Source organism: Labrus mixtus, chromosome 19, assembly GCF_963584025.1.
Source record: "Labrus mixtus chromosome 19, fLabMix1.1, whole genome shotgun sequence".
NCBI classification, from domain to species: domain Eukaryota; kingdom Metazoa; phylum Chordata; class Actinopteri; order Labriformes; family Labridae; genus Labrus; species Labrus mixtus.
Genome location: NC_083630.1, coordinates 20620731 through 20646653, shown reverse-complemented (window position 1 = coordinate 20646653; position 25923 = coordinate 20620731). Strand labels below are relative to the sequence as shown.

The 25923-nt window shown below is 39.0% G+C and overlaps 3 protein-coding genes across 4 annotated transcripts in view; 1 reads left to right on the top strand and 2 right to left on the bottom strand.

Moving 5' to 3' along the window:
* The window catches only part of cnksr2a (connector enhancer of kinase suppressor of Ras 2a), a 55063-nt gene extending 50452 nt beyond the window's left edge, over positions 1-4611 (bottom strand). Inside the window, exon 1 of the mRNA XM_061064766.1 lies at positions 4425-4611. Within this exon, the coding sequence (XP_060920749.1) occupies positions 4425-4488 (64 nt within the window). The 5' untranslated portion in view covers positions 4489-4611. The remainder of the gene's footprint in view (positions 1-4424) is intronic.
* A 4567-nt stretch (positions 4612-9178) lies between these two features.
* LOC132994422 (toll-like receptor 13) lies at positions 9179-16045 on the top strand. 2 transcript variants are annotated; one of them, XM_061064764.1, is made up of 4 exons: positions 9179-9284; positions 9752-12345; positions 13492-13609; positions 14187-16045. In XM_061064764.1, exons 2-4 carry the CDS (start codon positions 9816-9818, stop codon positions 14425-14427), a joined length of 2889 nt encoding a protein of 962 aa, XP_060920747.1. In that variant the 5' UTR covers positions 9179-9284; positions 9752-9815; the 3' UTR covers positions 14428-16045. The 2 variants fall into 2 exon arrangements, with proteins under 2 accessions (XP_060920747.1, XP_060920746.1); XM_061064763.1 differs by lacking the exon at positions 9179-9284 and having other exon boundaries at positions 9299-12345.
* ccl20b (chemokine (C-C motif) ligand 20b) lies at positions 16006-17928 on the bottom strand. The gene is made up of 4 exons (XM_061064765.1): positions 17655-17928; positions 17325-17427; positions 16543-16617; positions 16006-16448 (listed from the first exon to the last, which is right to left on the bottom strand). Exons 1-4 carry the CDS (start codon positions 17734-17736, stop codon positions 16433-16435), a joined length of 276 nt encoding a protein of 91 aa, XP_060920748.1. The 5' UTR covers positions 17737-17928; the 3' UTR covers positions 16006-16432.
* Between the last annotated feature and the right edge of the window lie 7995 nt (positions 17929-25923).

Here is a 25923-nt window from a genome sequence, read left to right as displayed (position 1 = left end):
TAATATTAGTTGTTATTAGTCATTTTTCACATTTTGTGTCGAGGGTGGGACCTTGGATCAGGCAGTGTTTTGTTTAGAAAGCAAGAAGAGACACGGAGCGATGATGCATCCTGGTGCTGCCTGTGAGAAATGTCAGAGATTGACCTGATGGTGGCGCTGTTAACGGTAAGAGGCTATGTCATGGAAACATCATCATGCTGATGTGTTAAAAATCAACCTGTCTGCGACATTTACAATTCACTTAGCAGACGCTTTTATCCAAAGCGACGTACATCAGAGAGTAAGAACAACACAAGCAAGGATCTAGAAAAAAGGAAACAATGTCAGTAAGAGCAAACGATCAGCTTTGAGTCTGATTGGACACACAGGTGCTGACAGGAAGTGACCAGAGGCAAAGCACAACATTGAGGGCAGTTCTTGAGAGCTCTAATCAGTATAGAAACCATCTTATAAGTCGTTGTTATCAAACAAAAACCATCGTCATTACCATCATCATCATCAATAATATGGAGACCATCATCATTAAGTTAGTAGGTATTCATGAAAGAGCTGGGTCTTTAGCTTTTTCTTAAAGGTGTAGAGGGACTCTGCAGATCACATGGAGTTTGGAAGTTCATTCCACCACCGGGGGGCGACAGAGGAGAAGAGTCTAGTCAGAGTCTTAGGACCCTGTTGTGAAGGTTGGATCAGACGCCTTTCATTGGCAGAGCGTAGTGGGCGGGAGGGAGTGTAGACCTGGATGAGAGAGTTAAAGTAAGGAGGAGACGTTTTTGTCTCTGTTTTGTAAGCGAGCAGCAGAGTTTTAAATTTGATGCGAGCAGTAACTGGGATGAACAGCGGAGTGACATGTGCTCTTTTAGGAAGGTTGAAGACCAGTCGTGCTGCTGCGTTTTGTATCATTTGCAGAGGTTTGATAGTGCATGTAGGAAGACCTGCCAGTAGAGAGTTGCAATAGTCGAAAAGTATTTTTTAGTTTTTCAATTTCACACCGTGTCCCCGTATTTTCTGTTCCTCGTTGGAGAACGTTACCTGCACATGAACTTCCGTTTTTACAAGAAAACAACCGCATGAACTTCTGCTTTTCTTTTGACTAAGACACTGACTAGACTATGTTTAGCATCAAACCCTTAAATCTGCCCGACAACAGAGGTTGTCGATACCCACCCCTCGCTTTAGATACAACTATATAAAGACTGTTTCTCTTTGTCTTCTTTGAACTTTACTGCAGACTGTCCTTACACTCTGTAGTTATGCTCCTTCTACTTGCACGAGAATTAAACTCAGCAAAGACTACTGCTTGACTCAAGATCTTAACAGGAACATCCCTAATTTAAAGAAGGAAAAGCATTACTGCATTTTTTGGGGGGATATTCTTGAACAACATTTGGCCAGTTATTTTGGGAAAATTATCTTAATAAGAAATAATTTCTAGTTTGTTATGAGACTCCATTGGAAGTGCTGTGAATTGAAACTTACAGAGGTCTCCATATATAAACTTGTTACTACCTATGCTTCTACCTCTTGAGTGTTAGATTCTATAAATAAAGATTTCAAGTTGGAAAACTTAAATTACTTTCATTTTACAATCCTTTAAATCCATTAACGATTGCATCTGATTCCATCACATTTCAGGTAACTCAACCATGAAGTGTGATAGTAACAAATAGTATCCGCTTAAAGCTAAGAGATTCAAGATGTGATGCCAACAACTGACTCTAAAGCTCTAAAACTTGTATATGGATTAAAAACTAATTTGCTACTTGCTATTATTTGTTCTTGATCCTTAAAGGCTTTATATGTGATTTTTTGATCCAGCAGATGTCGCCCTTGAGCACCAGCATGAAACCAAAACAACTCGCGCTGCATTGTTGTGTTAGCATGCTAATGCTAGCGATCTTTATTATGCTTGTATCTTCACACTGCATGTAAATTTACCTGAAATGAGCGTGATCTAGAAACACAGTTAAGCAGTGAGTACAGTATGTTATTCTTCTTTTCTCTAGTCCCTCAATTAAACAACTTTTATACACGAGGGGAGGAGTCAGCCGGCCGTCCCGACGATGTAAACAAACTGAAGATAGGACTCTGAAAACTCTGAAAACATCACAGACAGTGGGACTCGGGTGTTACACCCATTGTAGACAGTCATGACTCACAGAGTTATTTTCAGAGGAGATACTTGATTTCTATTACTTTTAAGTGTGAAAATCGCATATAAAACCTTTAAAGAAAAAACTTGTATTGAAAAAGTTGTATTTATAAATCAGATGTCTATTGTAGCTTGAAAGGGGAATTCAATGATACGTCCTTTGTCTAAAAAGCTGTGTTGTCATTTCCTTTCAATGGATTTCACTACTTCACAAATTATAATTGCTTTTTATAAGTTTTTCTTTTAGACCGAATAACTTCTGCAAACTCTTTAATAAAGTGGTGCATTACTTTCCTTTGGATATATGTCACATTTTGTAATGGAACTTGCACTTGCAGTATTTGGCGTCCATTAAAGCTTAAACTTGGCTGTTAATTGAACTTAAATCAAATTCGATAAAAATTCTGATTAATGGACGGGTCCTCACTGCAGCAGGTTTTTCTTTAGTCTGGTGGTTTTTGTGAGGCTTGAGTGATAATGCATGAACCCCCGTGAGTTGATACATCCATACAGCATGTTACAGATATGTTACCGACGAGCTGAATAAGAAAAATAAAAAAGACGGGAGATGATTGGGGCAAAACAGCCTGAAGAGAACCATGAGTGTGATGAACGTAAGCCAACGCTCTCTCTGTTTTATAACATTTTATAAACATATTATTGTGAAACTCTGTGCTGTTATGCACATAATGAAGAGTAAGTGATAACGTCTGCACTGGCATGTTAACCTCACGTAAAAAAAAGTGCACAGTGAACAGCAGTGCAGAATCTGGAGATCACAATGTTCCTCTTTTTTTTAATGTGTAAAAGACTTTTATAATGATTACAAAGGCCCCTGGGTGCAGACCCAATCAGCCTTGCTCTTGAATTATGCATAACTAAAATCCCTCATCTATTATCTGCAACATCACAAGCTCCTGTGTAAACAAAGCCCAATCACAATTTGGGCTAAATACTCATTTAGTGTTTTTTTTTTTGTGTGAGATTTTAATTGATGTCATCTTCTTAAAGCACTGTCTTCTAGTGCTCGTATTCCCTCATCTCAATTTGACAGCATTAAAGATTAGGTGAACTGAAATCTATAGGACTATTATCGGTCTAAAAGGATGAGTGAACTGGGCTCGATTCTGCTTGCATGTCCGTCTCTGGTGCACATCATGAGAGTAAGAGGACGTTGGATTGGTAGAGAGCAGACTTCTGTATGATTTGGGTAATAAACATTACTGTTTGAAAGGTCAATCAAATAAATACAGTGAAATGCAAAATGACCACAAAGAGACACCGAACGACCTCAGGGAGACACAAAATCATTTTTAAGAGGCTCAAAACAACCACAAAGAGAAACACAACGACTGCAGAGGAAAGATCACAAACACATCCAGCCACAAAATGAATACAAATACATGACGACAAAGAGACATGTAATTGATAAGTGGCCACAAAGAGCCAACAAATGACCTCCCAAAGATACAAAATAACTACAACAAGGCATAAAGCATCACATAAAGACATATTGATCACTGTCCACAAACAGTCAGCGCCTACAAATACACGAATAATGACGACAGAGATAAAGCAAACTACATCAAAAAGAGAAACAAATGACAACAAGGAGGGGATTAATAAGCACAAAGAAAGACCAAACTCTCTAAAAGAGGGGCAGAATGGAAAACAGAGCCACAAACAAACACAATACCTATAAAACCACAGACACATAAAATAACCTCAAAGATAAAAAACAACAAAAACACATTTACTCCAAAAGAAAAGAAACGACTACAGAGGTAAAGCATTCCAAAAAATAGCAGGTATGTATTCATGTTTTTTTCAAACAGAGATTTGTCATTGGTCCCCCCCCCCCACACACACACACAGTCTGCCTCCACCTCCCACCCACCCTCGTAAAAGTTTCTAACCCCGCCCCTGCTCTTAGCGGTGAAGTTTGGCTCGCTCTCCACCTGTCACTCACACATTACATCATCATCCACTGATCATCAGGTGCCGGGGGGTGATGCATCAACACACACACACACACACACACACACACACACACTCTCACACACACACACACACACACACACACACACGCACACGCACACACTTCCCACGCAACAAACAAAAACACCTTCCGTGCCTCTGTCTCCCCCTGCAATTAGCAGTTCAGCGCGCCAAGTGTGTGTTTATCTGCATCCAGGTGTGTCGTTTAAGACATATCTGTCTGTGTGTGTGTGTGTGTGTGTGTGTGTGTGTGAGTGCGGTGTGTGTGTGCCACTACCTTTCATCCAGTCTACCACCTGGTTCGTGCTCCATTTGCTCACCGGCTCCATCACCAGCGCCATCGAGGAAACTTTGCACCGACTCTCCGTTGCGCGCTGTCAGCCGGGCACAGCTCCCCGTCCGTCCGACCCTCCCTCCCTCCTTCCTCCTTTTACTTCCCTCCGCAGCCAGGTGACTCCTTTTTTTTTTTTTTTTTTTCCCCTCTATCCCGGTCCGGTTCCCCCCCCCCCCACCCCCGCCTCTGGCTCAGTCCGTGTCCGGTCCAGTTAACGCAGCGGACGCCTCAGTGCGGGACAGCCCGTGGCAGTGTGTGTGCAGGGGAGTCCAGTACATTCCCCTATAGCTCGGTCCGGTGTGACATGTGTCTCTTTCAGCCCTCTTCTTCCCCCTCCCCTTCTTCCCCAGTGCACCAGTCCGGTTCTGTGTTCCCGGTGTGTGTGTGTGTGCTTGTGTGTGTGTGAGATAGAGAGGAGTGTGTGTAGGTGTGTGCGCAGCCGGTCCGTTACCGACAGCAGCAGAGTAGGAAAGATAAGTCACACTGGACTCAACACTAGGCTGCACCTCTCTCTCTCTCTCTCTCTCTCTCTCCCTCTCTCTCTCCCTACCTCTCTTCAGATATGATTAAACGGTGCACGCGCCCCGTGGGTGGCTCCGCGCGCACATATCAGTGTATTTCCCACTGGAGCGACGGAATCATGCAGATAAGGGGGGGGGGGGGGAGATATTCTCAGAAGATATTTAATCAGGCCGTGTGTGTGGGAAGGAGGGACAGCGTGTGTGTTTGCTGGAGCATGTGAGTGTGTGTGTGTGTGTGTGTGTGTGTGTGTACCTCTGGGGACTCGGGAAAACAAGGAGTACCTCCACACTTTCTGCTCCAGCTGCTGCGAGGAGACTTCAAGAATCCGCAGCCAAACCTCCACCCCAAAGAGAATTAGTCTTGACTGGAGCCTCAAACCATTTCCTATCTTCATTCTATTTTTCTTAAAATGAATCTGAATTTCTTTTGTGTTACAAAAACAGTCAGCCAGCAGCCTATACGATTTAACTCTTTATTCCACTAGGGGTCCTTCCGGTTGACAGACAACCGACTCCGAGCCACAGCCGCCTGAACCAAGTAACATACAGTCAACTAACCAACTATCATACACACAAGTCATCTATTTTAAGTTGATATTGTAAGCTGTGCTTTATTTGCGTGGCAGAAGAAATCGCTTGCAGGAGACACATTTGTCAAACATCTGCTTCTTCACATCAAATTACTAATTAAAGCCACAGTTCTTGACGTTTCCACCTTAAAAAAATGTCAAAGTCGATCTAATAGTACGGTACACTTAAAAGAGGGTGACTGGTGTGCATCCCATTTCCAAAGAGTGCCCCAGTCGCCTGCTTTCAACACTATGTAACTTTGGTATTGGACCGTGGTTCTCTAATGAGAAGTGTGTAAGGCTTTATGGCACTCGTTCACAAATCAACCTTTAGCTAAAAAGAGGCCATGCCTGTCTTACACTTGGTTCTGTTTGATGTAATGGCTAAGGCTAAGTGACATAAAGAGGACGGATGAAGCTAAGAAAAGGAAAAGAGAGTGACCGAGTTGGGAGCCAGTCAGGAGAACGTGTTTACAGGCTTTGACAGGTCGCAGCGTCGCGCTTGGTGAAACAGTCCTTTATCAACACACTGTGTTTTACGACAGTGCACTGGCACTCAGAGACCTTCAGTGGGCGCCAAACAACCATACTGGATTCCTCCATAATAATGTTGCTTTAAAACTAAACTTCTCATATAAGTGAACACTTGGACATAAATCAGCGTAACTTACTTGATGACAGATACTAAGTTTGAGGGGAAAACACATGACGTGTAATTTAGTTTGAAAGTTTGCTCCATGTTCCATCTGTTAACATGGAGTTTATGACCTATACTGCAGCCAGTCAGCAGGGGGAGCTACACATCTAGACATTAACCTTGTAGTAGACTAAATGACACGAAAAGGAAATACTTTGTACAGTACTTTTGGGCATTTTTGGATCTAATTAAAATCTCTTCAAAATCAGAAAACTAACAGTATTTCACACTGGGTTTAAAAAAAAAATCAAAAGTAGCATTATTCTTTGCTACAAGAGTTTCATGTACTCACATGAGGCCACACCCCCTACACGACAGCTTTAACAAACTGCAAGACGTTTGTCTGAAAATGTTTGTTTTTTGTTTGAATGCTTTGTGATCATTTAACTGTTTCCATCTTCATCTCTAGTTCCATTTTCAACATCTACAAAATAACTTTACTGTCGGTATTAAACCTTGCACTGTCTCCTCTCCTCTGCATCTTTAAAGGCAGCACTGCACTACTACACTGCAACAGTTCTCATACATATTAATGTTAAGCAGTGGGATGTTAAGGTAACACATTGTAGTAATTTCAGTCAGTGCGATCACATAATGAGAAAGTATGATTAGTCCATTATTCAATTTAATCAGATCATTAAAGATTCATTACCTGTGCTACATTAGTATGTGTGGGTCGGGAATGTGTGTGTGTTTAAGGAATAACCTCACACACATAAGGGTACAGTTTGATGCAGACACACAAAGGTAAGTTAAGACAAAGGAAAAGACTGAAGATGAAAAAGTTTTTGGTTATTTTTCATTTGATAGAAAGATGTAAGCACACACACAGTGTAGAGAATTGTCTGCTGATGGTACAAATGTGGGATCTTAACAGTTTTCTTTCCAAATGGGGACCTCTGCTGGTGACAGCTGTTGTTGCTGTTGGCCACCGACTGAACCAGCAATCATACTCTTGACCATAGTTTCAACCAGTTAGCTCTAGTCCCCTTTGTTGACTCTGTTATGGGAACTTTCTTTGGTTTGCATACATTGTATGCTATTGCAAAAAGTATGTTTCAATGTTGAATCCCAGATAAAAATGAATGACATAAAATCTTTTTTGCTTCACATTTACTTTGGACAAAAAACAGATAATAATAATTATATTATCATGACTGTAAATCACTAAAAAAGGAGCTATACCTCAAAAAAGTTCATCAAAGATAACAACTTAACATCAAGTAATATTGACCACTTGAGATAATATTTGATCTTCATATGATTAGAGTTGATATTATTTATCACTGTCAGAACAATATTAAAAGGGGAAATATTTAAGCATTGATAACTTTTTGTTGTATTTCTTTAAATTAATTTCCCTTACAATCAGTTTTTCTTAAAACACATTTTTACAATGCAGAACTGACCCTTGTAACACAATGAGCAGACACTTTCACTTAAGTAAAGGGCTGGCATACATCCTCAGTCAGTACCTTTGGAGCATTGTGTGTGTTTTGCTGGACAACAGACAATCAATATGACTGAGGAAGTGAAGGGGACCAGTGAATTTAAGAACATTCATGTTTCTCACACTGATGTGACAGTGTGACAGTATGAGCTGCAGCCAGTTTGATTCACCCAATAAATGATGCTTCTTTTTTCCTTCTGGCTTTTCTTATTCTGAGCACAAAAAAGACACATTACAACACATGTAGGTGTAGAAAATGAGTCCAATTCGGTTAGCGAAAAGAACAACTTCACCACAGGCAATGATGAAACGGATACAGTTTCAAAATCAAAGCACACAAAAAGAAAAGTCAGCAGTTATTCCACCACACATTTCCTCCAAATGCCAGCGTAAACCAAACATTTAGCTTGTCATGCAATAGGGTGCTTTCCAGTGAAATTCAATTTTCTCTGAAAACACTGGGTCATTGTCATGTAACATCCGCCATGCAGAGAAACAAGATTCTACTTTAACGAAACAACGCTTCCTGTTTTTAGCTCATGCGCCCACTGTCCCACATGACTGCAATAATTAATACAGCGATCTAGCAAATACTTCAGATGCTGGGATGCTGAGACATTTCTGGCTATTTGAAAATCATACTGTTGATATAAATAATAACTAAATAATTTAAATAAGGGATGTGCTTTTCAGTATATTTATATTTCGATTACTTGTCAATTGTGTATTTTTTTAATTATAGGTCGTACATAGACCTCCTAAACTGCTGTTTTCTGCATTGTGACATTCATCAGCACTGAGGGTCTAAAGGACAGGGGTCTTCAAATCCGAGTTCTGACTTAAATGACAAGTGATGGTAACATATGACTTTGTGGTGAGAGCTGTCCTAAAGTCTTAATAAACAGCCACCTTACATATGTGCTGCACGTTCTTCGTACATCTTTCCACTCTAGAAGCTTTTTTTTTTTAACCGTTCTGGTGGCTTGTACTCCACAACATCTGTGTCTTCACCGGTATACCAATGCACCACCACATCTATGCTGTTTTAATGCATTTGAGTGGTGATTTACCAACAAACATTAGTCCCTCAGTCTCCGAGCAGCAGAGAGGAAGTGTTAGTCCTTTCACAGTCTTTTCAGAGGAAGTGATTGAAATAAATACTCCCAGTATGATACATGCAAATTAGGTTGAAGAGAGAGTTAAAGATAGCATGTAATTTGCATAAAATAATTTTCCTGTAAAATCAAGCACAACTGACCTATGGGTCTGTTTGCATTTCAGCAAATCTCTCTCTTTAAACGTACACCATTTCTTAGAAGAAGAAAAAATATTTTAGGGCTGACAAACTGCTATTTTAAGTTGTTGAGGCAGCCCCCACCCTGTTTTAGTCAATTTCACTTCCTCACTCAGTTTATAATAAAGAGGACAGAGACTAACTTACACTGCATACTTACGTTCTCTTTTGACCCAAGAGGATCATCGCACTTATTAAAAGGGTATTAAACAACAAGATCCTGTCAGTGAGACATCTCCGTTAAATCAGCTCGTCTTCAGCTGTGTGACACAGTAAGTATCACAAACCATTATTTGTCACTGATGTTTGATAAATGATCACCTTGTATTTTGTATTTACACTTTATAATAAGGTTAAAGAAAGTATGTTTAATCTATTCCCAGGAAGGTTGTCAAAATCTTCTTTTTTTTTTTAAACAACACAATCTCCTTTATTTAAATGATCGATAATATCAAAAACAACTGAATCGATTTAGACAGGGGCAAGACGTTTCCTGCTAATTTGGGGAATTTAAAACAAGAAATCACACAATATAGGAAGCCTATATGACTTATTTTTTTAATGCTGTGGGATAAAACCAGGTATTGAAAGTGTTTAACAAGTTTAAAATTATGCTTTTGTAACTACCTTAGTTTACATTATGAAAAAGTGCACCTAAATATGATGATAAAGTATTATCGTGTTCTCATATTTGAGTATTTATTGCCTTTTGTAATTTCTTTGTTTCATTGGTTTTCAGCACTACCTTGCTGTTTCATTCAACAAGTGGACTATTGGCTAAGACACTTCATTTCTTGTTCAAAATGGGCCCTGAAATGAAAGAAGACAAAACAAAAACAGAAGCAAGATCAACATCTTTTGAAGTACGCTTCATAGTCCTCTTGCTGTGTTTCATCAGTACAGTTGAGCCGGTTGCAGGGTTTGCACTTCGAGATTGCAGAATCAGTAACAACAGCGCCATCTGTAAGCCTGTCGATGGTAAAATCAGTGTTGTTCCTCGAGATATTCCCTCAACAGTGAAAAGTATTGACTTGTCCTCAAACAATATAACAAAAATTCTAATGTCAGATTTCAGAAAAAAGTCTGTTTTGACAGAATTAGACCTGAAAGGCAACAAGATTGTACAAATAGATCCAAGAGCCTTTGCCGATCTTATTTCCCTGAAGAAGTTAAATCTTAATAGTAACAAACTCGTCAAACTTGGGGATGATATTTTTGTTGGTTTGAGCAACGTCACAGAGCTGAGAATTACTCATAATCGTATCAAAGCAGTGCCGCCGACCTCTTTTGAATCCTTGACCAGCTTGACATTTTTGGACATCTCTCACAACAAACTCCACAGCAGTAAAAATGTTCATTCTTTACTACAGCAACTGCCAAATCTACAAAGTCTAGTAATCACAAACAACGACTTAACCCATTTTCAATCATGGGAATTGACTAATAGCTCATTAGAGCTTGCTTCACTGGATTTGTCACAAAATCCAATTGCAGTCTTTAGGATCACTGCAGATGTTTTTCCAAATCTCACCTGGTTAAACATAGGTTCTACTATTAAAAACAAGATGATATGGGACATACGCAACACGACTTTTTTAAGTCGAGTGTCTACTCTTGACATAAGTGGGCTTCAACTGGTTTCTGATGACTGGAAAACATTCCTAGAGACCTTCAACTCCTCTCTAAAAATTCTGAGGATGAATCAAATGAAACATGACCTCACAGAGCTCATCAGCATATCCTGCACCATCCCAACAATAACCACACTCCAGCTCAGACAAAATAAACTCAGTACTATCCATTCAGATTTGTTCAGCCCATGCATTCATGTAACAGAGTTAGATCTATCAGATAATTCAATACAAAAAATCCAAGATGAGGCTTTCGTGTCGCTGAAAGGTTTAAGGGACTTGAGTCTGGGTCGTAACAAACTTCCATCTGTTCCAGCTGCCACAAGGAATCTAAAAATCCTTTCAAAGCTCGATCTCAGCACAAATAAAATCAGCAGTCTTGGATGCAATGATTTTGCCAATCTGACAAAGCTCAGACAGCTCAACCTTTATCAGAATCCAATCCCGACTTTAAATGAGTTTGTTTTTAAGGATTTAATAGGACTCCAAGTTTTAAAGCTACAGTCCTGCCAGCTCTCTAGATTAAACAAGGCTTTCAATAACTACTTGCCAAATCTTAGACAACTACATTTGAATGGAAATAAACTCACCATCATTAAAAAGGGGGAACTGAATGGTTTAAAGTCCCTCCAGAACTTGTCATTGCATGATAATCAAATAAAAGTCCTTCAGAATGGTTCTTTTATTGGGCTGACCAATCTTACTAATTTACTGCTTCAATCCAATAATATTCAAACAAATTCATTAAAACAAAATTGGTTCACTGGTCTGACAAATTTAAAAAGATTGGATCTGAGAGACAATCACATAAGCTATGCAAACAGCTTAGCCTTGCCTGATCCACCATTTTCTAAGCTCACTCATCTGGAAACATTGGCTATTCCCTCACAACACCACCGGGGGAAGTCCTGCCTGCCGCGCAACCTCCTGGAAGGTTTGACAAACCTTTTAAGCTTTGATGCACATAGTAATCAAATTTTAAGCGTCCACAAAGATATGTTTAAGCACACACCTCGTCTGCAAATGCTTGACATTAGCTCAAATGAACTTACAGACCTTACTCCAGATTTGTTTTCCCCAATTCAAAATCTGAAAAGCCTCTACATATCTAGAATAAGTCTTCGGTCTCTAGATTTCCTCATAAATGCCAAACTTACTGAGCTGGAGTTCCTGCAGGCAAGAAAGAATATTTTCCCACTCGTAAGTCAAGAACAAATCAATTCTCTACCAGCTCTCGTTTATTTGGATCTCTTTGGCCAAAGTTTCAAATGTGACTGTGATAACGCAGAGTTTCTCAATTGGACTGTAAAAAACACCCAAACCCAAGTTTTTGATGCTTATAACTTCAAGTGCAACTATCCTCCAAGCCTTAACAACACAAAACTGTTGGACCTGGACATCCGCTCATGCTCAGTGAACATTGAATTCAACTGCTTCATCTCCACCACCTGTTTGACCCTCCTTTTTATGATGGTTTCCTTCACCTACCACTTCCTGAGGTTGCAGTTAGTATATGCCTATTACGTGTTTTTGGCTTTTCTCTTCGACTCAAAGCATAAAAACATGCAAGCTTCCGACCAGTATGATGCCTTTATCTCCTACAATGCCCACGATGAGCCATGGGTCATCAACGAACTGCTGCCAAAACTGGAAAACGAGCAGGGCTGGAGGTTGTGTTTGCACCACCGAGACTTTGAGCCAGGTAAGATAAACCTCTACACTTGGCATTTAACAGTTGAGCTTTAATGGACAAGCTGAATTCAAGCTAATTTACTAAAGTTTGTCTTAGCCATGCAAGTGACTTTTTCTTTATGAGTAGCATGGCATTGTCAGTCTGTTATAGTCAATAGGTTGGTTGGTCCAGACTGAAATCACTGAAATATATGATGGCTTGGAATGAAAGTCCACTCAGATGTTCTTATTATTTAAATCATTCACTTACATAAGACATAATGAACCCTTCAGGGTGAGCACGACCCCAACACTAAGTGGAGTGGTCTTGCTCACTGTGTCGGGGTTCCATTTCAGGATCACAACCAGCTAACTATACATCATCCCATCATGTATTACACAGCTACTTACTTCATCAATCAATAATTTGAAAAATAATAATATTGATTTGAATATTATTTTATTGATTTAGAAATGTTTTCTTACCTCCACTAGACAAATAGTCCATTGGAATCTACAGATAGAGTCGGTCCATAGCAAAAGTTAACTTTGAAGCCTTTCTAAAATTAGCTAAGGCCTTCCACACTAAAAGTTTTTTAAAATCTTAAACGATTTTGAAAATGTGAGAGACCCCACACATGACGATAAAGCATGACGGATTAACAGTTTAGTTCTTATAGTGTGTGGTGTAGTAAAGCAGATAACCTCAATATTGTATTTCTTTTGAAACTGTGTAGACCAGAGCAAACTTATTTCAGAGATCAGTTCATTATTGTGCAGGGGGCCATGAACTTGGTTATTTAGATTTTACATAATACAACATTTAAAAAAGGTTGAATTCTTATATTAATATGAAAAGTGTCCAGATTTAGAAATAATAATCCTCAAGTTTTAGTGTTCTTAAACTTCAAATTTCCCAGCACCTTCTGTTTATGAGGATACCTTGTGCATTATATTATGGACTTTTGAGTTAACTGGAAGAAAATAAGAAATGACCTCCTTGGGTTGAACAAACAAGTTTTAAAACTAGACAAAAAGGAACCTGGAAAACAGATGTTTTTATTTTGTACTTTTGTCTTTACTCCAGAAGGTGTCGCCGTTGTATTCAGAGGAAGTCATGAGGAGCAGCCCATTTACTCACTTTTCTGTTCCATTTTTTTTTAAATCTCATTTTCAGGTAAACCGATCATGGAGAACATCGCTGATGCCATCTATGGAAGCAGGAAGACAATCTGTGTGATCAGCCAAAGATACCTGGAGAGTGAGTGGTGCTCCAGAGAAATGACACTGGCCAGGTAATGTGCCAGCTGACTTTAAATATATTTAGCATTTACAACTCACTAATGACGCAAGCTTAAGTGATACACTTAACTAAGGTTGTTCAATCACTGGTTTTAGTATTGTGATTTTAATGGATTAAAGTCCAAACAGATTTTTTATTTCTTAAGCCTGAAATCATGTTTCTATCTAAATGGACCAAATCTTTAATAAAAATTGATAGGAAGTGCTTCAAGCTACAACCTGTTTTAACGCTTACATTTCTGTCAGATTTAAATTGGATTGAGGATTTGCTGCTTTTCTCTGTCTTAAAATCTTGATCATAAATCGAAATTCGTTGGGGTATTAGTCTGCTGATAGGACAAGAAAATCGTGTCTCATTGGGATTCATAGTTCAAGATTTTTTCAAGATTCAAGATTTTTATTTGTCAGATGCTCATACAGATGTGCAGTGAAATGTAATACTCAGTCACACTCATAAGAACCTTTGACATTATGGTGTAATGAAAATAACAGAGAAACTGCAATGACAGTATGGATATGGGAAGTGACTGCCTCATGTTCTTCCTCTTTCTGTCTTTTCCCTCCGTCCAGTTTCCGTCTGTTTGATGAGCAGAAAGACGTTCTGATCCTCGTGTTTCTGGAGGAGATTCCCGCTGCTCAGCTGTCTCCTTATTATCGCATGAGGAAGCTGCTGAAGAGACAGACCTATCTGAGCTGGCCGCGAGCAGAGGAGAACACCAACCTCTTCTGGGAGAAACTCCGCCAGGCTCTGAAAACCAGAGAAGACCATGGCGAGGACCGGTTTCTGCTCAAAGTTGTGGACCAACCATGAAAAGAGGAAAAACGATCTATTCTGAATCATGTTCACAGCCAGTGTCCTTCACTTTTTTTTTGAACTGCCCTGACACATACTTCTAAGACTTTTCTTTTTAAAACTCGGGGCATTACAAAGGCTTCTTTCACATATGAACTTCTGAGATTTTCTAGATAATTTCAGGATAATCAGTCTCCTCACAGTAGAAGATTGTCAATGTCTGACGTGTTCTCACAGAAGGAAGCATTGGATTTGGTTTCGGTGAGGGGGTGGCTGGTTAGAATGGAGTAGGAGGAAGGGTCATTCCTAATGAATAACCAGTATATATAATAACCAGTCAATCAATCTCTACTTGTGTCGCGCCAATTCATAGAAAATGTCACCTCAAGACACTTCACAAAAGAGCAGGTAAAACACCTTACTACGTAATATTTTCTATAAAAGATGCAACATTACAGCGGCAGGGAAAATAAGGGCAGGGACAAACAGTAACAACAAGAACAATATTTATCGTTAGTATGTTTATGTTAGTAATAAGAGACTTACGAGGACAAGCTGATAAAGGAGAACTACAATAATGAGGTTTGTCAATGTCTGAACCGAACCAATCACAGCAATGTAGCAACAACCTCCATCAACATCTGGAGGCAGATATGCTACACGCTAGCCTGTTGATCTAGATTGATGATGGACAACTTTTGTGACCATGGCCATGCCAAGAAGAAGCAGAACATATAGTAGGAAGAGCGTTACTTTACAAATCTGAAGGACCGGTGTTTATTTCAGTTGGCATAAGAAGTCCACAGTAACTTTACAGGGGAACATGCTACAAGCCTGCTCATCCCCTTGCATGTAAAAGCTGTTAAAGTGAGGGACTAGGGAAAAGAAGAATAACATATTGTGCTCACTGCTTATTTGAATGTGAAGTAAGCCTTTTTAGATCACGGTCATTCCGTGTAAATTTACATGCAATGTGAAGCTACAAACTAAAGAGCGCTGCCATTAACACAACAACGCAGCTCGAGACAAGGACAATTTAGTCCACCGCTTGGGCTTATCGCTTAGTTATGGTGCGTTTCAATTTGATAACTCCTTTGTGCAAACATGAGGGTAGAGGGTTGGCGGTGTCCCCACACAGCAGTTTGTTTTGGTTTAATGCTGGTGCTCAAGGGTGACATCTACTGGATCAAAATAAATCACACATTCTGCCTTTAAGCTTTTTATCCACACAATAAGGGGCTTAATTTTTGTTGTATATAATCTTCTGTTTAAATGTATTTTATTGACTTTGTTATACAGCATATTATAAGTGAGACAACATTCTTTTTTTTTTTAGTAAGACATCACAGATCAAATGTATTACATCTATCCTCTGAGTAGTGAATTGAAATCCCTGCTTTTTACTGACACATCTTCATGAAGCATTATGAAACATTAGAGATCTGAAAATCTGTCCTATAATTATGTGAAAATGTTTTTTTTTTTTTTTTTTATTTCAATTTTTTTTTTTTCATGCAAAAATGTTTTATGGTTGTGAAATTGCCCCCAGATTGGGGTCATGGTGTATGATGTGGAACCCATAATGACTGGCACATGTTGAATCAAAAATCTGTTTTAATAAATTACTTAACAATATGTATTACAATCAAACGTCCACACTTTTAAAACTGCATACAGTGATTGCTACTCCAGTTCTCTGACATCCAAACACTATAAAATAACTGTTTACACATAAAAAAATAGATAAAGAATAAATATTTGTTTATATATATAATATCTGTTTTGAAGCACTGAAAGCTCAGCATTCAGTTTAGGCTGTATTAAGAATACTACACGTCTATATATAATATATATATATATAAATATAAATATAAATATAAATAGGAAATATACCAAAAATCATGCTAATTAAGTGTAGAAGGTGTGTCATTATCCAAAGCAGATATGGTTCAGGCGTCATATGAACTGTTGTCGAAGGTTTAAGTTGATGCAGAGGTTATTTTGGTTTCCTGTTTGAGGATCTCTAAGGTCTTCTTCTTCTTTTCACTGCAAAGAAAATAAAAACACAATATTACATACATTTTCTAACCCATAGTTAAGAGAACCAGAAGTACAGCGGATGGGAATACTCACTCAAGGCACCTCTTCAACTTCTGGGTGTGGCTGGACAATGGGTCAGCACAGATAAAAGTCCCTTTGCCGTGGAAACTGTGAAATCCAGGAAACAGTGAAAAATTATCATGAGTGCTCCTCATATACTGCAGAGTAACGTTTCCTCCCTGTGCTTTTCCAGAGTGTCAGCTTGTTTGTTTGACCCCCCTACCAGTGTGTCTCAGGTACACATTTACAAACCTCCCAGACTAGCTGCTCTCACAAATTCCTGAGTCCCTTCATGATTGTTTCTGGGTCAAACATTAACTGGGAAAGATGTGCTGGGAAGTGTTCAATTAAAATAAACAAGCCATGTAGAGTCGTATCTGATGACTGCTATGAGTCAGGATTTATGTACTTTCACTTCAGTCAAATCTGATAAACACACTTATCTTAGCTTTCACTGGGTTTTTACATTTTTAAATCACGTTTCCGTAGTGAATCTAAATGAAGGCCAATTTGCTAGTAACACACACACACAGCATACTATGCACATTAATTTGAAGAAATCTCACCATAATGAGATTTTTTGGCCATACTAACTTTGTTTACATGAAAAACATTAGTACTTCAGTTTAGCTTAAACTTTAGTACAATTTTCTGCATGCCACAAATACCTGGATGTAAACTCGATTGTCCAGACTTTTTTTTAACATGATACAGAAGCACACTGTTCATACTACACATCAGGTTCCTGCCTGGTTGATTGTTTTAATCTAATTAATGCTAAAAAAATACTCATAATTTGCAGTATTGGGACTCACATAATGGCCTCGATGTCACAGGAAGCGGTGCTGGTCTGGATGGTGTAGCCCAGCAGTCTGCTGCATTTCAAATGTCTTCTTGAGTAGCACAGGCAGCAGCGGGCTATAAAGACACACAGACATTATCAGAATGTGAAGAACTATACGTTATGGAAAACACATTTAAACAACATTTTTTTACTGAAAGTTCAACATTATTTTTGTTTACGTCCAGTTTGTTAAAGCTTTACTTTCCTAGATACTGCATGTTCAACAGTGACAGCTTTACCCAAAATGCATCTGCTTTGAAAGGGATGTGTAAGTACAGTATATAGTAGCTGAAGGACTCACCTGACTCTGTGCTGTCAATAAAGGTAGTCAGGATGAAGAGGGAGCACAGGGCTGCCAGGAGAAACACTCTGCCGCTTGTCATGGTTCCTCAGTTGATGTCCTTGCCTTGCCGGTTGGTGCGGAGTGAGTCTGTGGTGTCTGTCTTGAAGTGCCTGAGGGAATTCAGTGAGAGTGTGACAAAGACTGCATCGCTGCTCTCTCTTAAGTAGGACATATCGGGTTTTCCCCTGTTTGGCTGGATTGTGAAATGCCATGTTGGATTGTAAGTGTGCCAAGCTACACCCTTCAAGTGACGCTGGGAAGTGTGTGTGAAAATGAGTACAGGTCATGTTACAGGTCATGTTACAGGTCAGGTATTTATTATATAATGAATCAAATAATGAACCAAGAAGAAATACCTCCTGAATCTGCAACTCATATTTAACATTAAGGAGCTTTAAAACAAGATTCACCCTCATCGTTTAGCTCTCTGGTCTGCAACTTTAGTGTGCATTTACATCATTTTTTTCCCCACAGCAAGCAGCTGTTTTAAGTGAAATCGCTCTTAAACCACCTTGTACACTAAATGTTCAGTACCAAAGAGCAGAAACACACAGTTAATCATTAGCTGTTGAACAAAGAGGACCATTATGTAGCTCAAAAGCTCAATATATCTCCAGTTGTTGACTGGTAGAGACCAATAACTTAAAAGGTGGTAAATTAAACTAACATAAAAGAAAATATAAAGTCTGATGAATATAAAGCAGTGTTCAGAGTTTGGTCAACTAGAGTGGGAACTCTCTGCAGGATAAACCATTCCAGTTTGTTTTCTTAATTTCTAATGTGACAACCTGGTGTGGTTGTTCTTCAGTTTTTCACTTACCGGTAATTAAAAAATACATAGTAATAATCATTTACAATTTGGCCATGTCCTATCTTAAAACATAATCTGTTGTCTTTAGATACTGAGTTATCGTTCTATCACTGATTGACCGATCTGCTAATGTTTAAGCTCTGAATTTTCCCTGAAACAAACAGACAGGTAAAAACAAGACGATGGAGAATGAAGGGGGTTCAGATTATATTCACAACTAAGTGAATACATGTAGGTTCTGTGATGTGATGTATACTGTACATAGAGCGTTTACAGTACAGTGTATGTGTAGCTAAGTTGTTTGTAGCTGTGGATGCTTACATATTTGTGCACTTCAAAGTTTAGCATTTCTAATAAGATTAAGAGTAAGATTAAGATTAAGATTTACTTTATTGAGCCATGTCTCTAATGTCTTTGTACAATCGTATAATGGCAATAAAGGTTTTCTATTTCTATATCCATTTTGTTTCTTCACATCCTTGATGCCAAAGGAATGGAATTTAATCAATGCCTGTGGGTGTTTGTATGTGTGGGTGAGTTTCTGTGTGAAATGAGATGTAAAATACTAGATAAAACAGACATGCTAATATCTGACGATCTGAGATTAAGATATGCGTAATGTGACTACAGTGATGACTCAACAACAATTTAACATCACCTTCAGAAATGGACTTCTCCCACATGAATGGTATAAAAGGTGATAACTCTTTTTTAAATTGTGAGTCAGTTTATCTCAGAAGTACGTAGAATCATACCATTTCTTGTCAGATTTTTTAAACTACTTCTGTTGCTGCTGATGAAGATTTTTTATTTTAGGTAAAGATAAAGAAATTCCTGTGAAGGTCATTCATTCGACAGCATGTTTTATAGTTGATGCTATTTTGAAGAATGTTTTGTAAAAATCTAAGATACATGTAAAAGTCCATACACCAATAAATGTACAATCCTACCTGACAGTACACCTAAACAGTCGACTCTCATTTCTCATCTCTTTACTGTAATGATTTCCTGAGCTTTTTCAACAACATAATTCTAGACATCAGAGACAAAATTGGTAACCTCCTGCCCTTACCTGGTGCAGATACGGCAGAGACAGTTCCAGGACCAGATATTAGTCTAGACTGTTTTTCTCCAATCGACCTTTCAGAGCTAAATTCAATTATTTCTGCGTCGAAACCGTCAACCTGTATTTTGGACCCAATCCCAACCCTGTTTAAGGAAGTCTTTCCCTTAGTTAGCAACTCCATATTAGATATGATCAATTCGTCTATACTGACAGGCTATGTACCACAGACATTTAAAGTAGCCGTAATCAAACCTCTACTCAAAAAACCTACTCTAGATTCAGGAACTCTAGCTAACTATAGGCCTATGTCCAACCTTCCTTTTATCTCAAAGATCCTGGAGAAAGTGGTAGCTAATCAGCTGTGTGACTTTCTCCATGACAACAGTTTATTTGAGGAGTTTCAGTCAGGATTTAGAGTCCACCATAGCACTGAGACTGCACTAGTTAAAGTTACAAACGATCTACTTCTAGCCTCAGACAGGGGACTTCTGTCTGTGCTCGTCTTGTTAGATGTTAGTGCTGCTTTTGACACCATTGACCATCAGATGCTATTATACAGACTAGAACATTTACTTGGAGAATTACAGGGACTGCTTTAAGTTGGTTTGAATCCTACTTATCAGACCGATCTCAGTTTGTACATGTTAATGATAAGTCCTCTATGCACACCAAAGTTAGCTATGGAGTGCCACAAGGTTCAGTGCTTGGACCAATTCTCTTTACATTATATATGCTTCCTCTGGGAAATATTATGAGGAAACACTCCATACAGTTTCATTGTTATGCAGATGATACTCAGCTTTATGTATCAATGAAGCCCGATGGCACCAGTCAGTTATGTCAGCTAGAAACATGCCTTAAGGACGTTAGGACCTGGATGACCAGAAATTTTTTGCTACTTAACTCAGACAAGACTGAAGTTATTGTTCTAGGCCCTAAAAACCTCAGAGAGACTTTTTCTAGTGATTTGACTGTCCTTAGTGACATCAGCCTGGCATCTAGCACCACTGTTAGGAATCTAGGAGTTCTATTTGATCAAGATATGTCTTTTAGCTCTCACATCAGGCAAATTTCAAGAACAGCCTATGTTCACCTTCGTAATATATCCAAGATCAGGAATATCCTGTCGCAAAGTGATGCAGAGAAACTAGTTCATGCATTTGTTACCTCCAGATTGGATTATTGTAATTCTCTTTTATCGGGGTGCTATGGTGGGTCTCTAAAGACTCTTCAACTAGTCCAGAACGCTGCAGCTCGTGTACTGACTAGAACTAGGAAAAGGGACCACATTACTCCTGTCCTGGCTTCTCTGCACTGGCTCCCTATACAGTCTAGAATAGAATTCAAGATCCTTCTTCTCACTTACAAAGCTCTATATGGCCAGGCACCATCTTACCTGAAGGAGCTACTAGTGCCGTACTGTCCCTCGAGAACATTACGGTCCCAGAATGCAGGCCTGCTAGTGGTACCTACAGTCTCTAAGTGTACTATGGGGGGTAAAGCCTTCAGTTATCGGGCTCCTCTCTTCTGGAATCGCCTTCCAGCCGGGGTCCAGGAGGCAGACACAGTCTGTATTTTTAAGAATAGACTTAAAATTTTCCTTTTTGATAAATCTTATAGTTAGGGCTGGTGCTGGTGTAGACCATCTCTCTCTCTCTCTCTGCATATACAGTACATCATATTACTGCATGTATCTATCTGTAAATCTCAGTTACTAACCACCTACTTTCCTGGGAGCTCTTGATCTCTCTTACGCTCCTCCAGATCGTTGGTTGACGGCCTGCCAGAACAACAACCCTGAAGGCAGTTTCGTCATGAGCCGGGGATCCGGCCGAAGATTTCTGCCTTTTAATAAGACAGTTTTTTCTTACCACTGTAACTTTTGCTGCTTTGCTAAAGTGCTCATGATGGATAGGCCGGATCTTTGTAATATAGCAATGAGTAAGTTCTTTTACCTGCTTTTTGTAACATAACAATGAGTAAGGTCTTTTTACCTGCTTTTTGTAATGTTAACAGACAAAGAGTAAGGTATTTTACCTGCTTCTTGTAAAGTGTCTCGAGATAACACTTGTTATGAGTTGACGCTATACAAATAAAAATGTATTGATTGATTGATTGATTGATGAATAAAATAATTTTAACATACTTACTTAGTGTATACTTAACATACTTAAAACCTAACCCATAAGTTTATTTTGTCTGTTAGTCTTATTTACCTTTTGTCTTTTATTGATCTATTTTAGGTTCACATTTTTTAACTACCTTGAGCTTCTGGAGCCGTATGCACCACTTGGCCTGGGTGTAACATTACATCGACTTAGAGCTGAAACTTACTTGGACTAGTATCCAAGGTGACTAAAGCAGAAAAAATAACGGCCAGAAAACTTCAAAGCCTTGAAGATGATGGAGAGAGTCGTCTGTGATCTGACAACAAACCTACTGGGAAATTTACTCAGACAGGAAGCCAATCAAAAGGCTCCGTTTAGCCAAAAAGCCTTGCTTGAATTAGTAAGGCAGTAAGAGTCTGGATTCCTCGTCTCAAGGATTACAATCTTCCTTCATCTTTCCCCATGGTGGCTGGCACTGCTCCTGCTGAGAGAGTTACTGTCTGCTTTTATGACTTTAAAAACAAAAACAAAAAGCCAATAATGCTGGAAGTTCCTTTCTGGTCTGATCTTGTCTTAATGGTACAGACTGTTTCTGTTGAGACAAGCTTATCAACAGACAGCGCGTAATGCACTGTAGATCGCCCATCGACGATCTGTTCTCCTTCCTCCGCTATAGGTTTCAGCCAGCCATAATAAGACACCCAGATCACAGAGAAAATTTAGTTTTATGAAACAAAATCAAAGCTGGAAACCGCTCTGAGCTCCCTGAAGGCGTCATGTAAAATGTGTCAACTAAAGTCTTTCTTAAATGTGTTTGTTCATTCTATTTCAGCAGATATGGCTTGTATGTGTTATGACGGATCCCTGAGGCCTGTGTAAGTACGTTTCTATCTGGCATGATTTGATCAAATTAAACTTTTAATCTTGTTGTTTACCAAGACACATTTGAATGACCTGCTACTCTGGATGGTTAACCGAATGATGCAATCATTATTGGGTGGATGGATTTTCATTGTGAGTTATCAAAACAATGTAATAGCAGTTAATGGTTTGAGTGCAAGAAGAAAACCTTCAAAAACAGAAACGGTAACTTGGTTTAATGAAAGGATGAATGAAGAAGATTATCTACACACTTTAATGACGATGTCGGAAGAGATTAAAGTATCAGTCACACTCTCTGTGGACTTTAGCCTCTTTTATTATAAAAACGATCTCATCCTGTCAGGTTAACAACAGCATTGCACATGCTTGATTGTTTTACAGGCTGTGATTATGATGCAGTCTGAGTCATTCTTGGTTGTGACATGAACTAACACTATTGCTAATACTGTATCTCAGTTTAAATGTCTCTTGAACAGCAATTCCTATCTTGGTACTTCACTTTAAGGCATATTTTTATTCCTCTTTCACAAAATACAAAAAGTTTTTATAAAGATAAAGCCTAATAAATTATGAAAAAACACCTAGTAATTATCATTTATGCAGATTAGGTACAGAGGATGCAAATAGACGTGAAAAGGGGATTATGCAAAATGTGAAGTTCAATAATTTCACTAATGTGTGGGAAAATATGATGAGATTTCTTTGATGTCACCTCTCATCAGAAAGAGTGGCAAACTATTGTTTTTGATCAAAGTAAACTTAAAAACACATCTGTCATTTGATTCCATCTGTCGGTTGAACTTTGTGGTAACAAAGTGTTTAAGAGAACTGCAGCTCAGCACACGTTCAAGCATGATGACTGTTCATATTCTTTCATACATTCATTCATTATTCTTCATTCAACTTTACCACTCCCTCTCGCTCTCCCTCTTTGGGCGTTCACTCTTTAAGTACTAAACCAGCCAGATTCTGCCACGACCTCTCTCAGCCAATCATCCTGCTGCTGTCAATTTAAAGGGGTCATATTCAGCTTTTTCTGGTTTTATATGCTCTTTCGTGTGTTTTCCAAGTGTCCTGTGCATGTTTAGGCACATCTATGTGCAAAAATTCAAAGTCCGCGGAAAGTGTGCGAAGGTGCTAATGTTTTTGCTCCCCTCGGAGCCAAAGTGGCTGCATTCCCAATATGGTAAAAGGGGCGTGACATTTCCGAGAAACGTGCTGAGCGATTGACCAATTACGGCAGAGCCGACAGGCCAACCAATCAGATCAGACTTGGCCCACGTGGGGACTCTGAACGTGGGCACTTCAGAGCCTTAGAGAGAGAGTCAGAAGCGAGCCGGTGCATGGAGCGGCAGTTCATGAAAAACAGACACTTTTTTAGAACTTTATCTATTGTGAGATTAAATAGATTAGATATACAAACCCCAAAAAGGGCATAATAAGGGCTCTTTAAAAGATCTGTTCTCCTCTCAGAAGAATCAGTCTGTCATCTCAGTGCGATAGCTGCAACCTTCCTCCACTCCAGTCACCTCCATTCCATTTAATAGGTGTCCAGGTCCAGCTCCTTAGAAGCCCACTCCTCATCACATCCTGCATACATCCATCACTACCACCACTAGTGTCTAGACTCCATCAGGAGGATATCCTGTCCTGCTGTCAGCCTCACTATGCTTTCGAGTGAAGACATCATGACCGAGGCTATTATCACCAAAGACATTGCATATTTCTCTTTTCTAAACTTGATAAATAAATAATTATTCTCCCCTGATTAAGTCTCTCTGGATTGAAATACTGTCGGCTGCTGAGGATGATTATTCATGATGTGAAAAGGCCTCTATAAAACTCAAGCAGTCATATGCACGGGTCTGTTCATATCAGCCTTGCATTTGGTCTGAACTCACCACTCTTGTTTTTTTTCCAGCATCATAATAAAAACCATTTTTACTCAATCAGATTATTTTGTTTTAAATGAACAAAACCTAATGAGACATGTTGTGGATTTTTGATTTTTGAAAGATCTCAAGTCAAAGTCTTTTGTCTTTGTGTATTTTATTGCATATAGTAAAGAGTTCTTTTGCAAAAGGGATAATCAGCTACAAAAGTAACATCAGTCACAAGTGCATCAAAGATTCCCGGCGCAGTCCCGGTTGCAGAGCATATTTATACTTTCACAGGGTGTAGGTATTTTGTGTGATACATCGTCATTGGTTTCAGCTTGCCTGGTGATTTATCTAACACCAACAGAAGTCCTTTGTTCGGAGGGCACTGATTTAGGATCATGCTGTACCCAGATCCTGAGGAGTGTTCCTGTAGGAGATACAGACCAAGGCCTTACAGAGAAACAGTTTCTAATTGCTAAATGACGCACGAACATCCTAATCTTTTAAGGTCAAATGAGGACGACAGACCGATAGTATTTTTCCACTACAGACAAAAGTGACCTGATGTTCACCTGAACTCTTTGACCATGAGGTAACTCAGAGGTTGAAATCAATGATTACAGGTGCTAAAAATAGCACACGTGCTACAAGTAACAAGGGTGCTAAAAATAGTAACAGGTGGGAATGTCAAGCAACCGGAACTTTTATTTACCGCCCGTGTTTACAATGCTGAGGCCACTTTGTACTTCACTAAAAACCAAGTTAGGACTGTCAGTACTATATGGCGGAGAATAATGGTTTACAAAATCTGACACGAAGCACAATATCTGCTTTATTCAAGCAATTTTCTAAATTATCCAAAGACGGTTCATAACTTTTGACATGTTCATTGTAAAACAACATTTAGGGGTAGTTTAAGAATGTTTGCTCCTTTGGGGCGCCTTTAAAAAAGGCATAAATAAAGCAAACTGTACTTTATTTCCCTAAAAATCGTTTCAATTCTACAATTCTCTTAGCAGACACTTTTATCCAAAGCGACGTACATCAGAGAGTAAGTACAACACAAGCAAGGATCTAGAAAAAAGGGAACAATGTCAGTAAGAGCAAACGATCAGCTTTGAGTCTGATTGGACACACAGGTGCTGACAGGAAGTGACCAGAGGCAAAGCACAACATTGAGGGCAGTTCTTGAGAGCTCTAATCAGTATAGAAACCATCTTATAAGTCGTCGTTATCAAACAAAAACAATCGTCACTACCATCATCATCGTTTCAAAATGCATTCTTCATTTCTCTGATAACCTTTAGATTTTCGTTTATTCCTGTGCCAAAGGCTTAAGATTAAATGAGATAAATACGTAGGAACCCTTGTTGAAAAAGTCCGACCTGATGTTCTTATCTGAACTCTGCAGACGAGGTAACCCTTGAAGTTAAAAATTAAATGACAACACCGGTGTGGGAGGAGCAGAAATGAAGCACAG

Coding starts and splice junctions, on each gene's coding strand:
- LOC132994422 (XM_061064764.1), top strand. CDS start 9,816: ATGGGCCCTGAAATGAAAGAAGACAAAACAAAAACAGAAGCAAGATCA. Junction 12,346..13,491: donor CCACCGAGACTTTGAGCCAG/GTAAGATAAACC, acceptor TCTCATTTTCAG/GTAAACCGATCATGGAGAAC. Junction 13,610..14,186: donor AGAGAAATGACACTGGCCAG/GTAATGTGCCAG, acceptor CCCTCCGTCCAG/TTTCCGTCTGTTTGATGAGC.
- ccl20b (XM_061064765.1), bottom strand. CDS start 17,736: ATGACAAGCGGCAGAGTGTTTCTCCTGGCAGCCCTGTGCTCCCTCTTC. Junction 17,428..17,654: donor TATTGACAGCACAGAGTCAG/GTGAGTCCTTCA, acceptor GTGTCTTTATAG/CCCGCTGCTGCCTGTGCTAC. Junction 16,618..17,324: donor TGTGACATCGAGGCCATTAT/GTGAGTCCCAAT, acceptor TGGATTTCACAG/TTTCCACGGCAAAGGGACTT.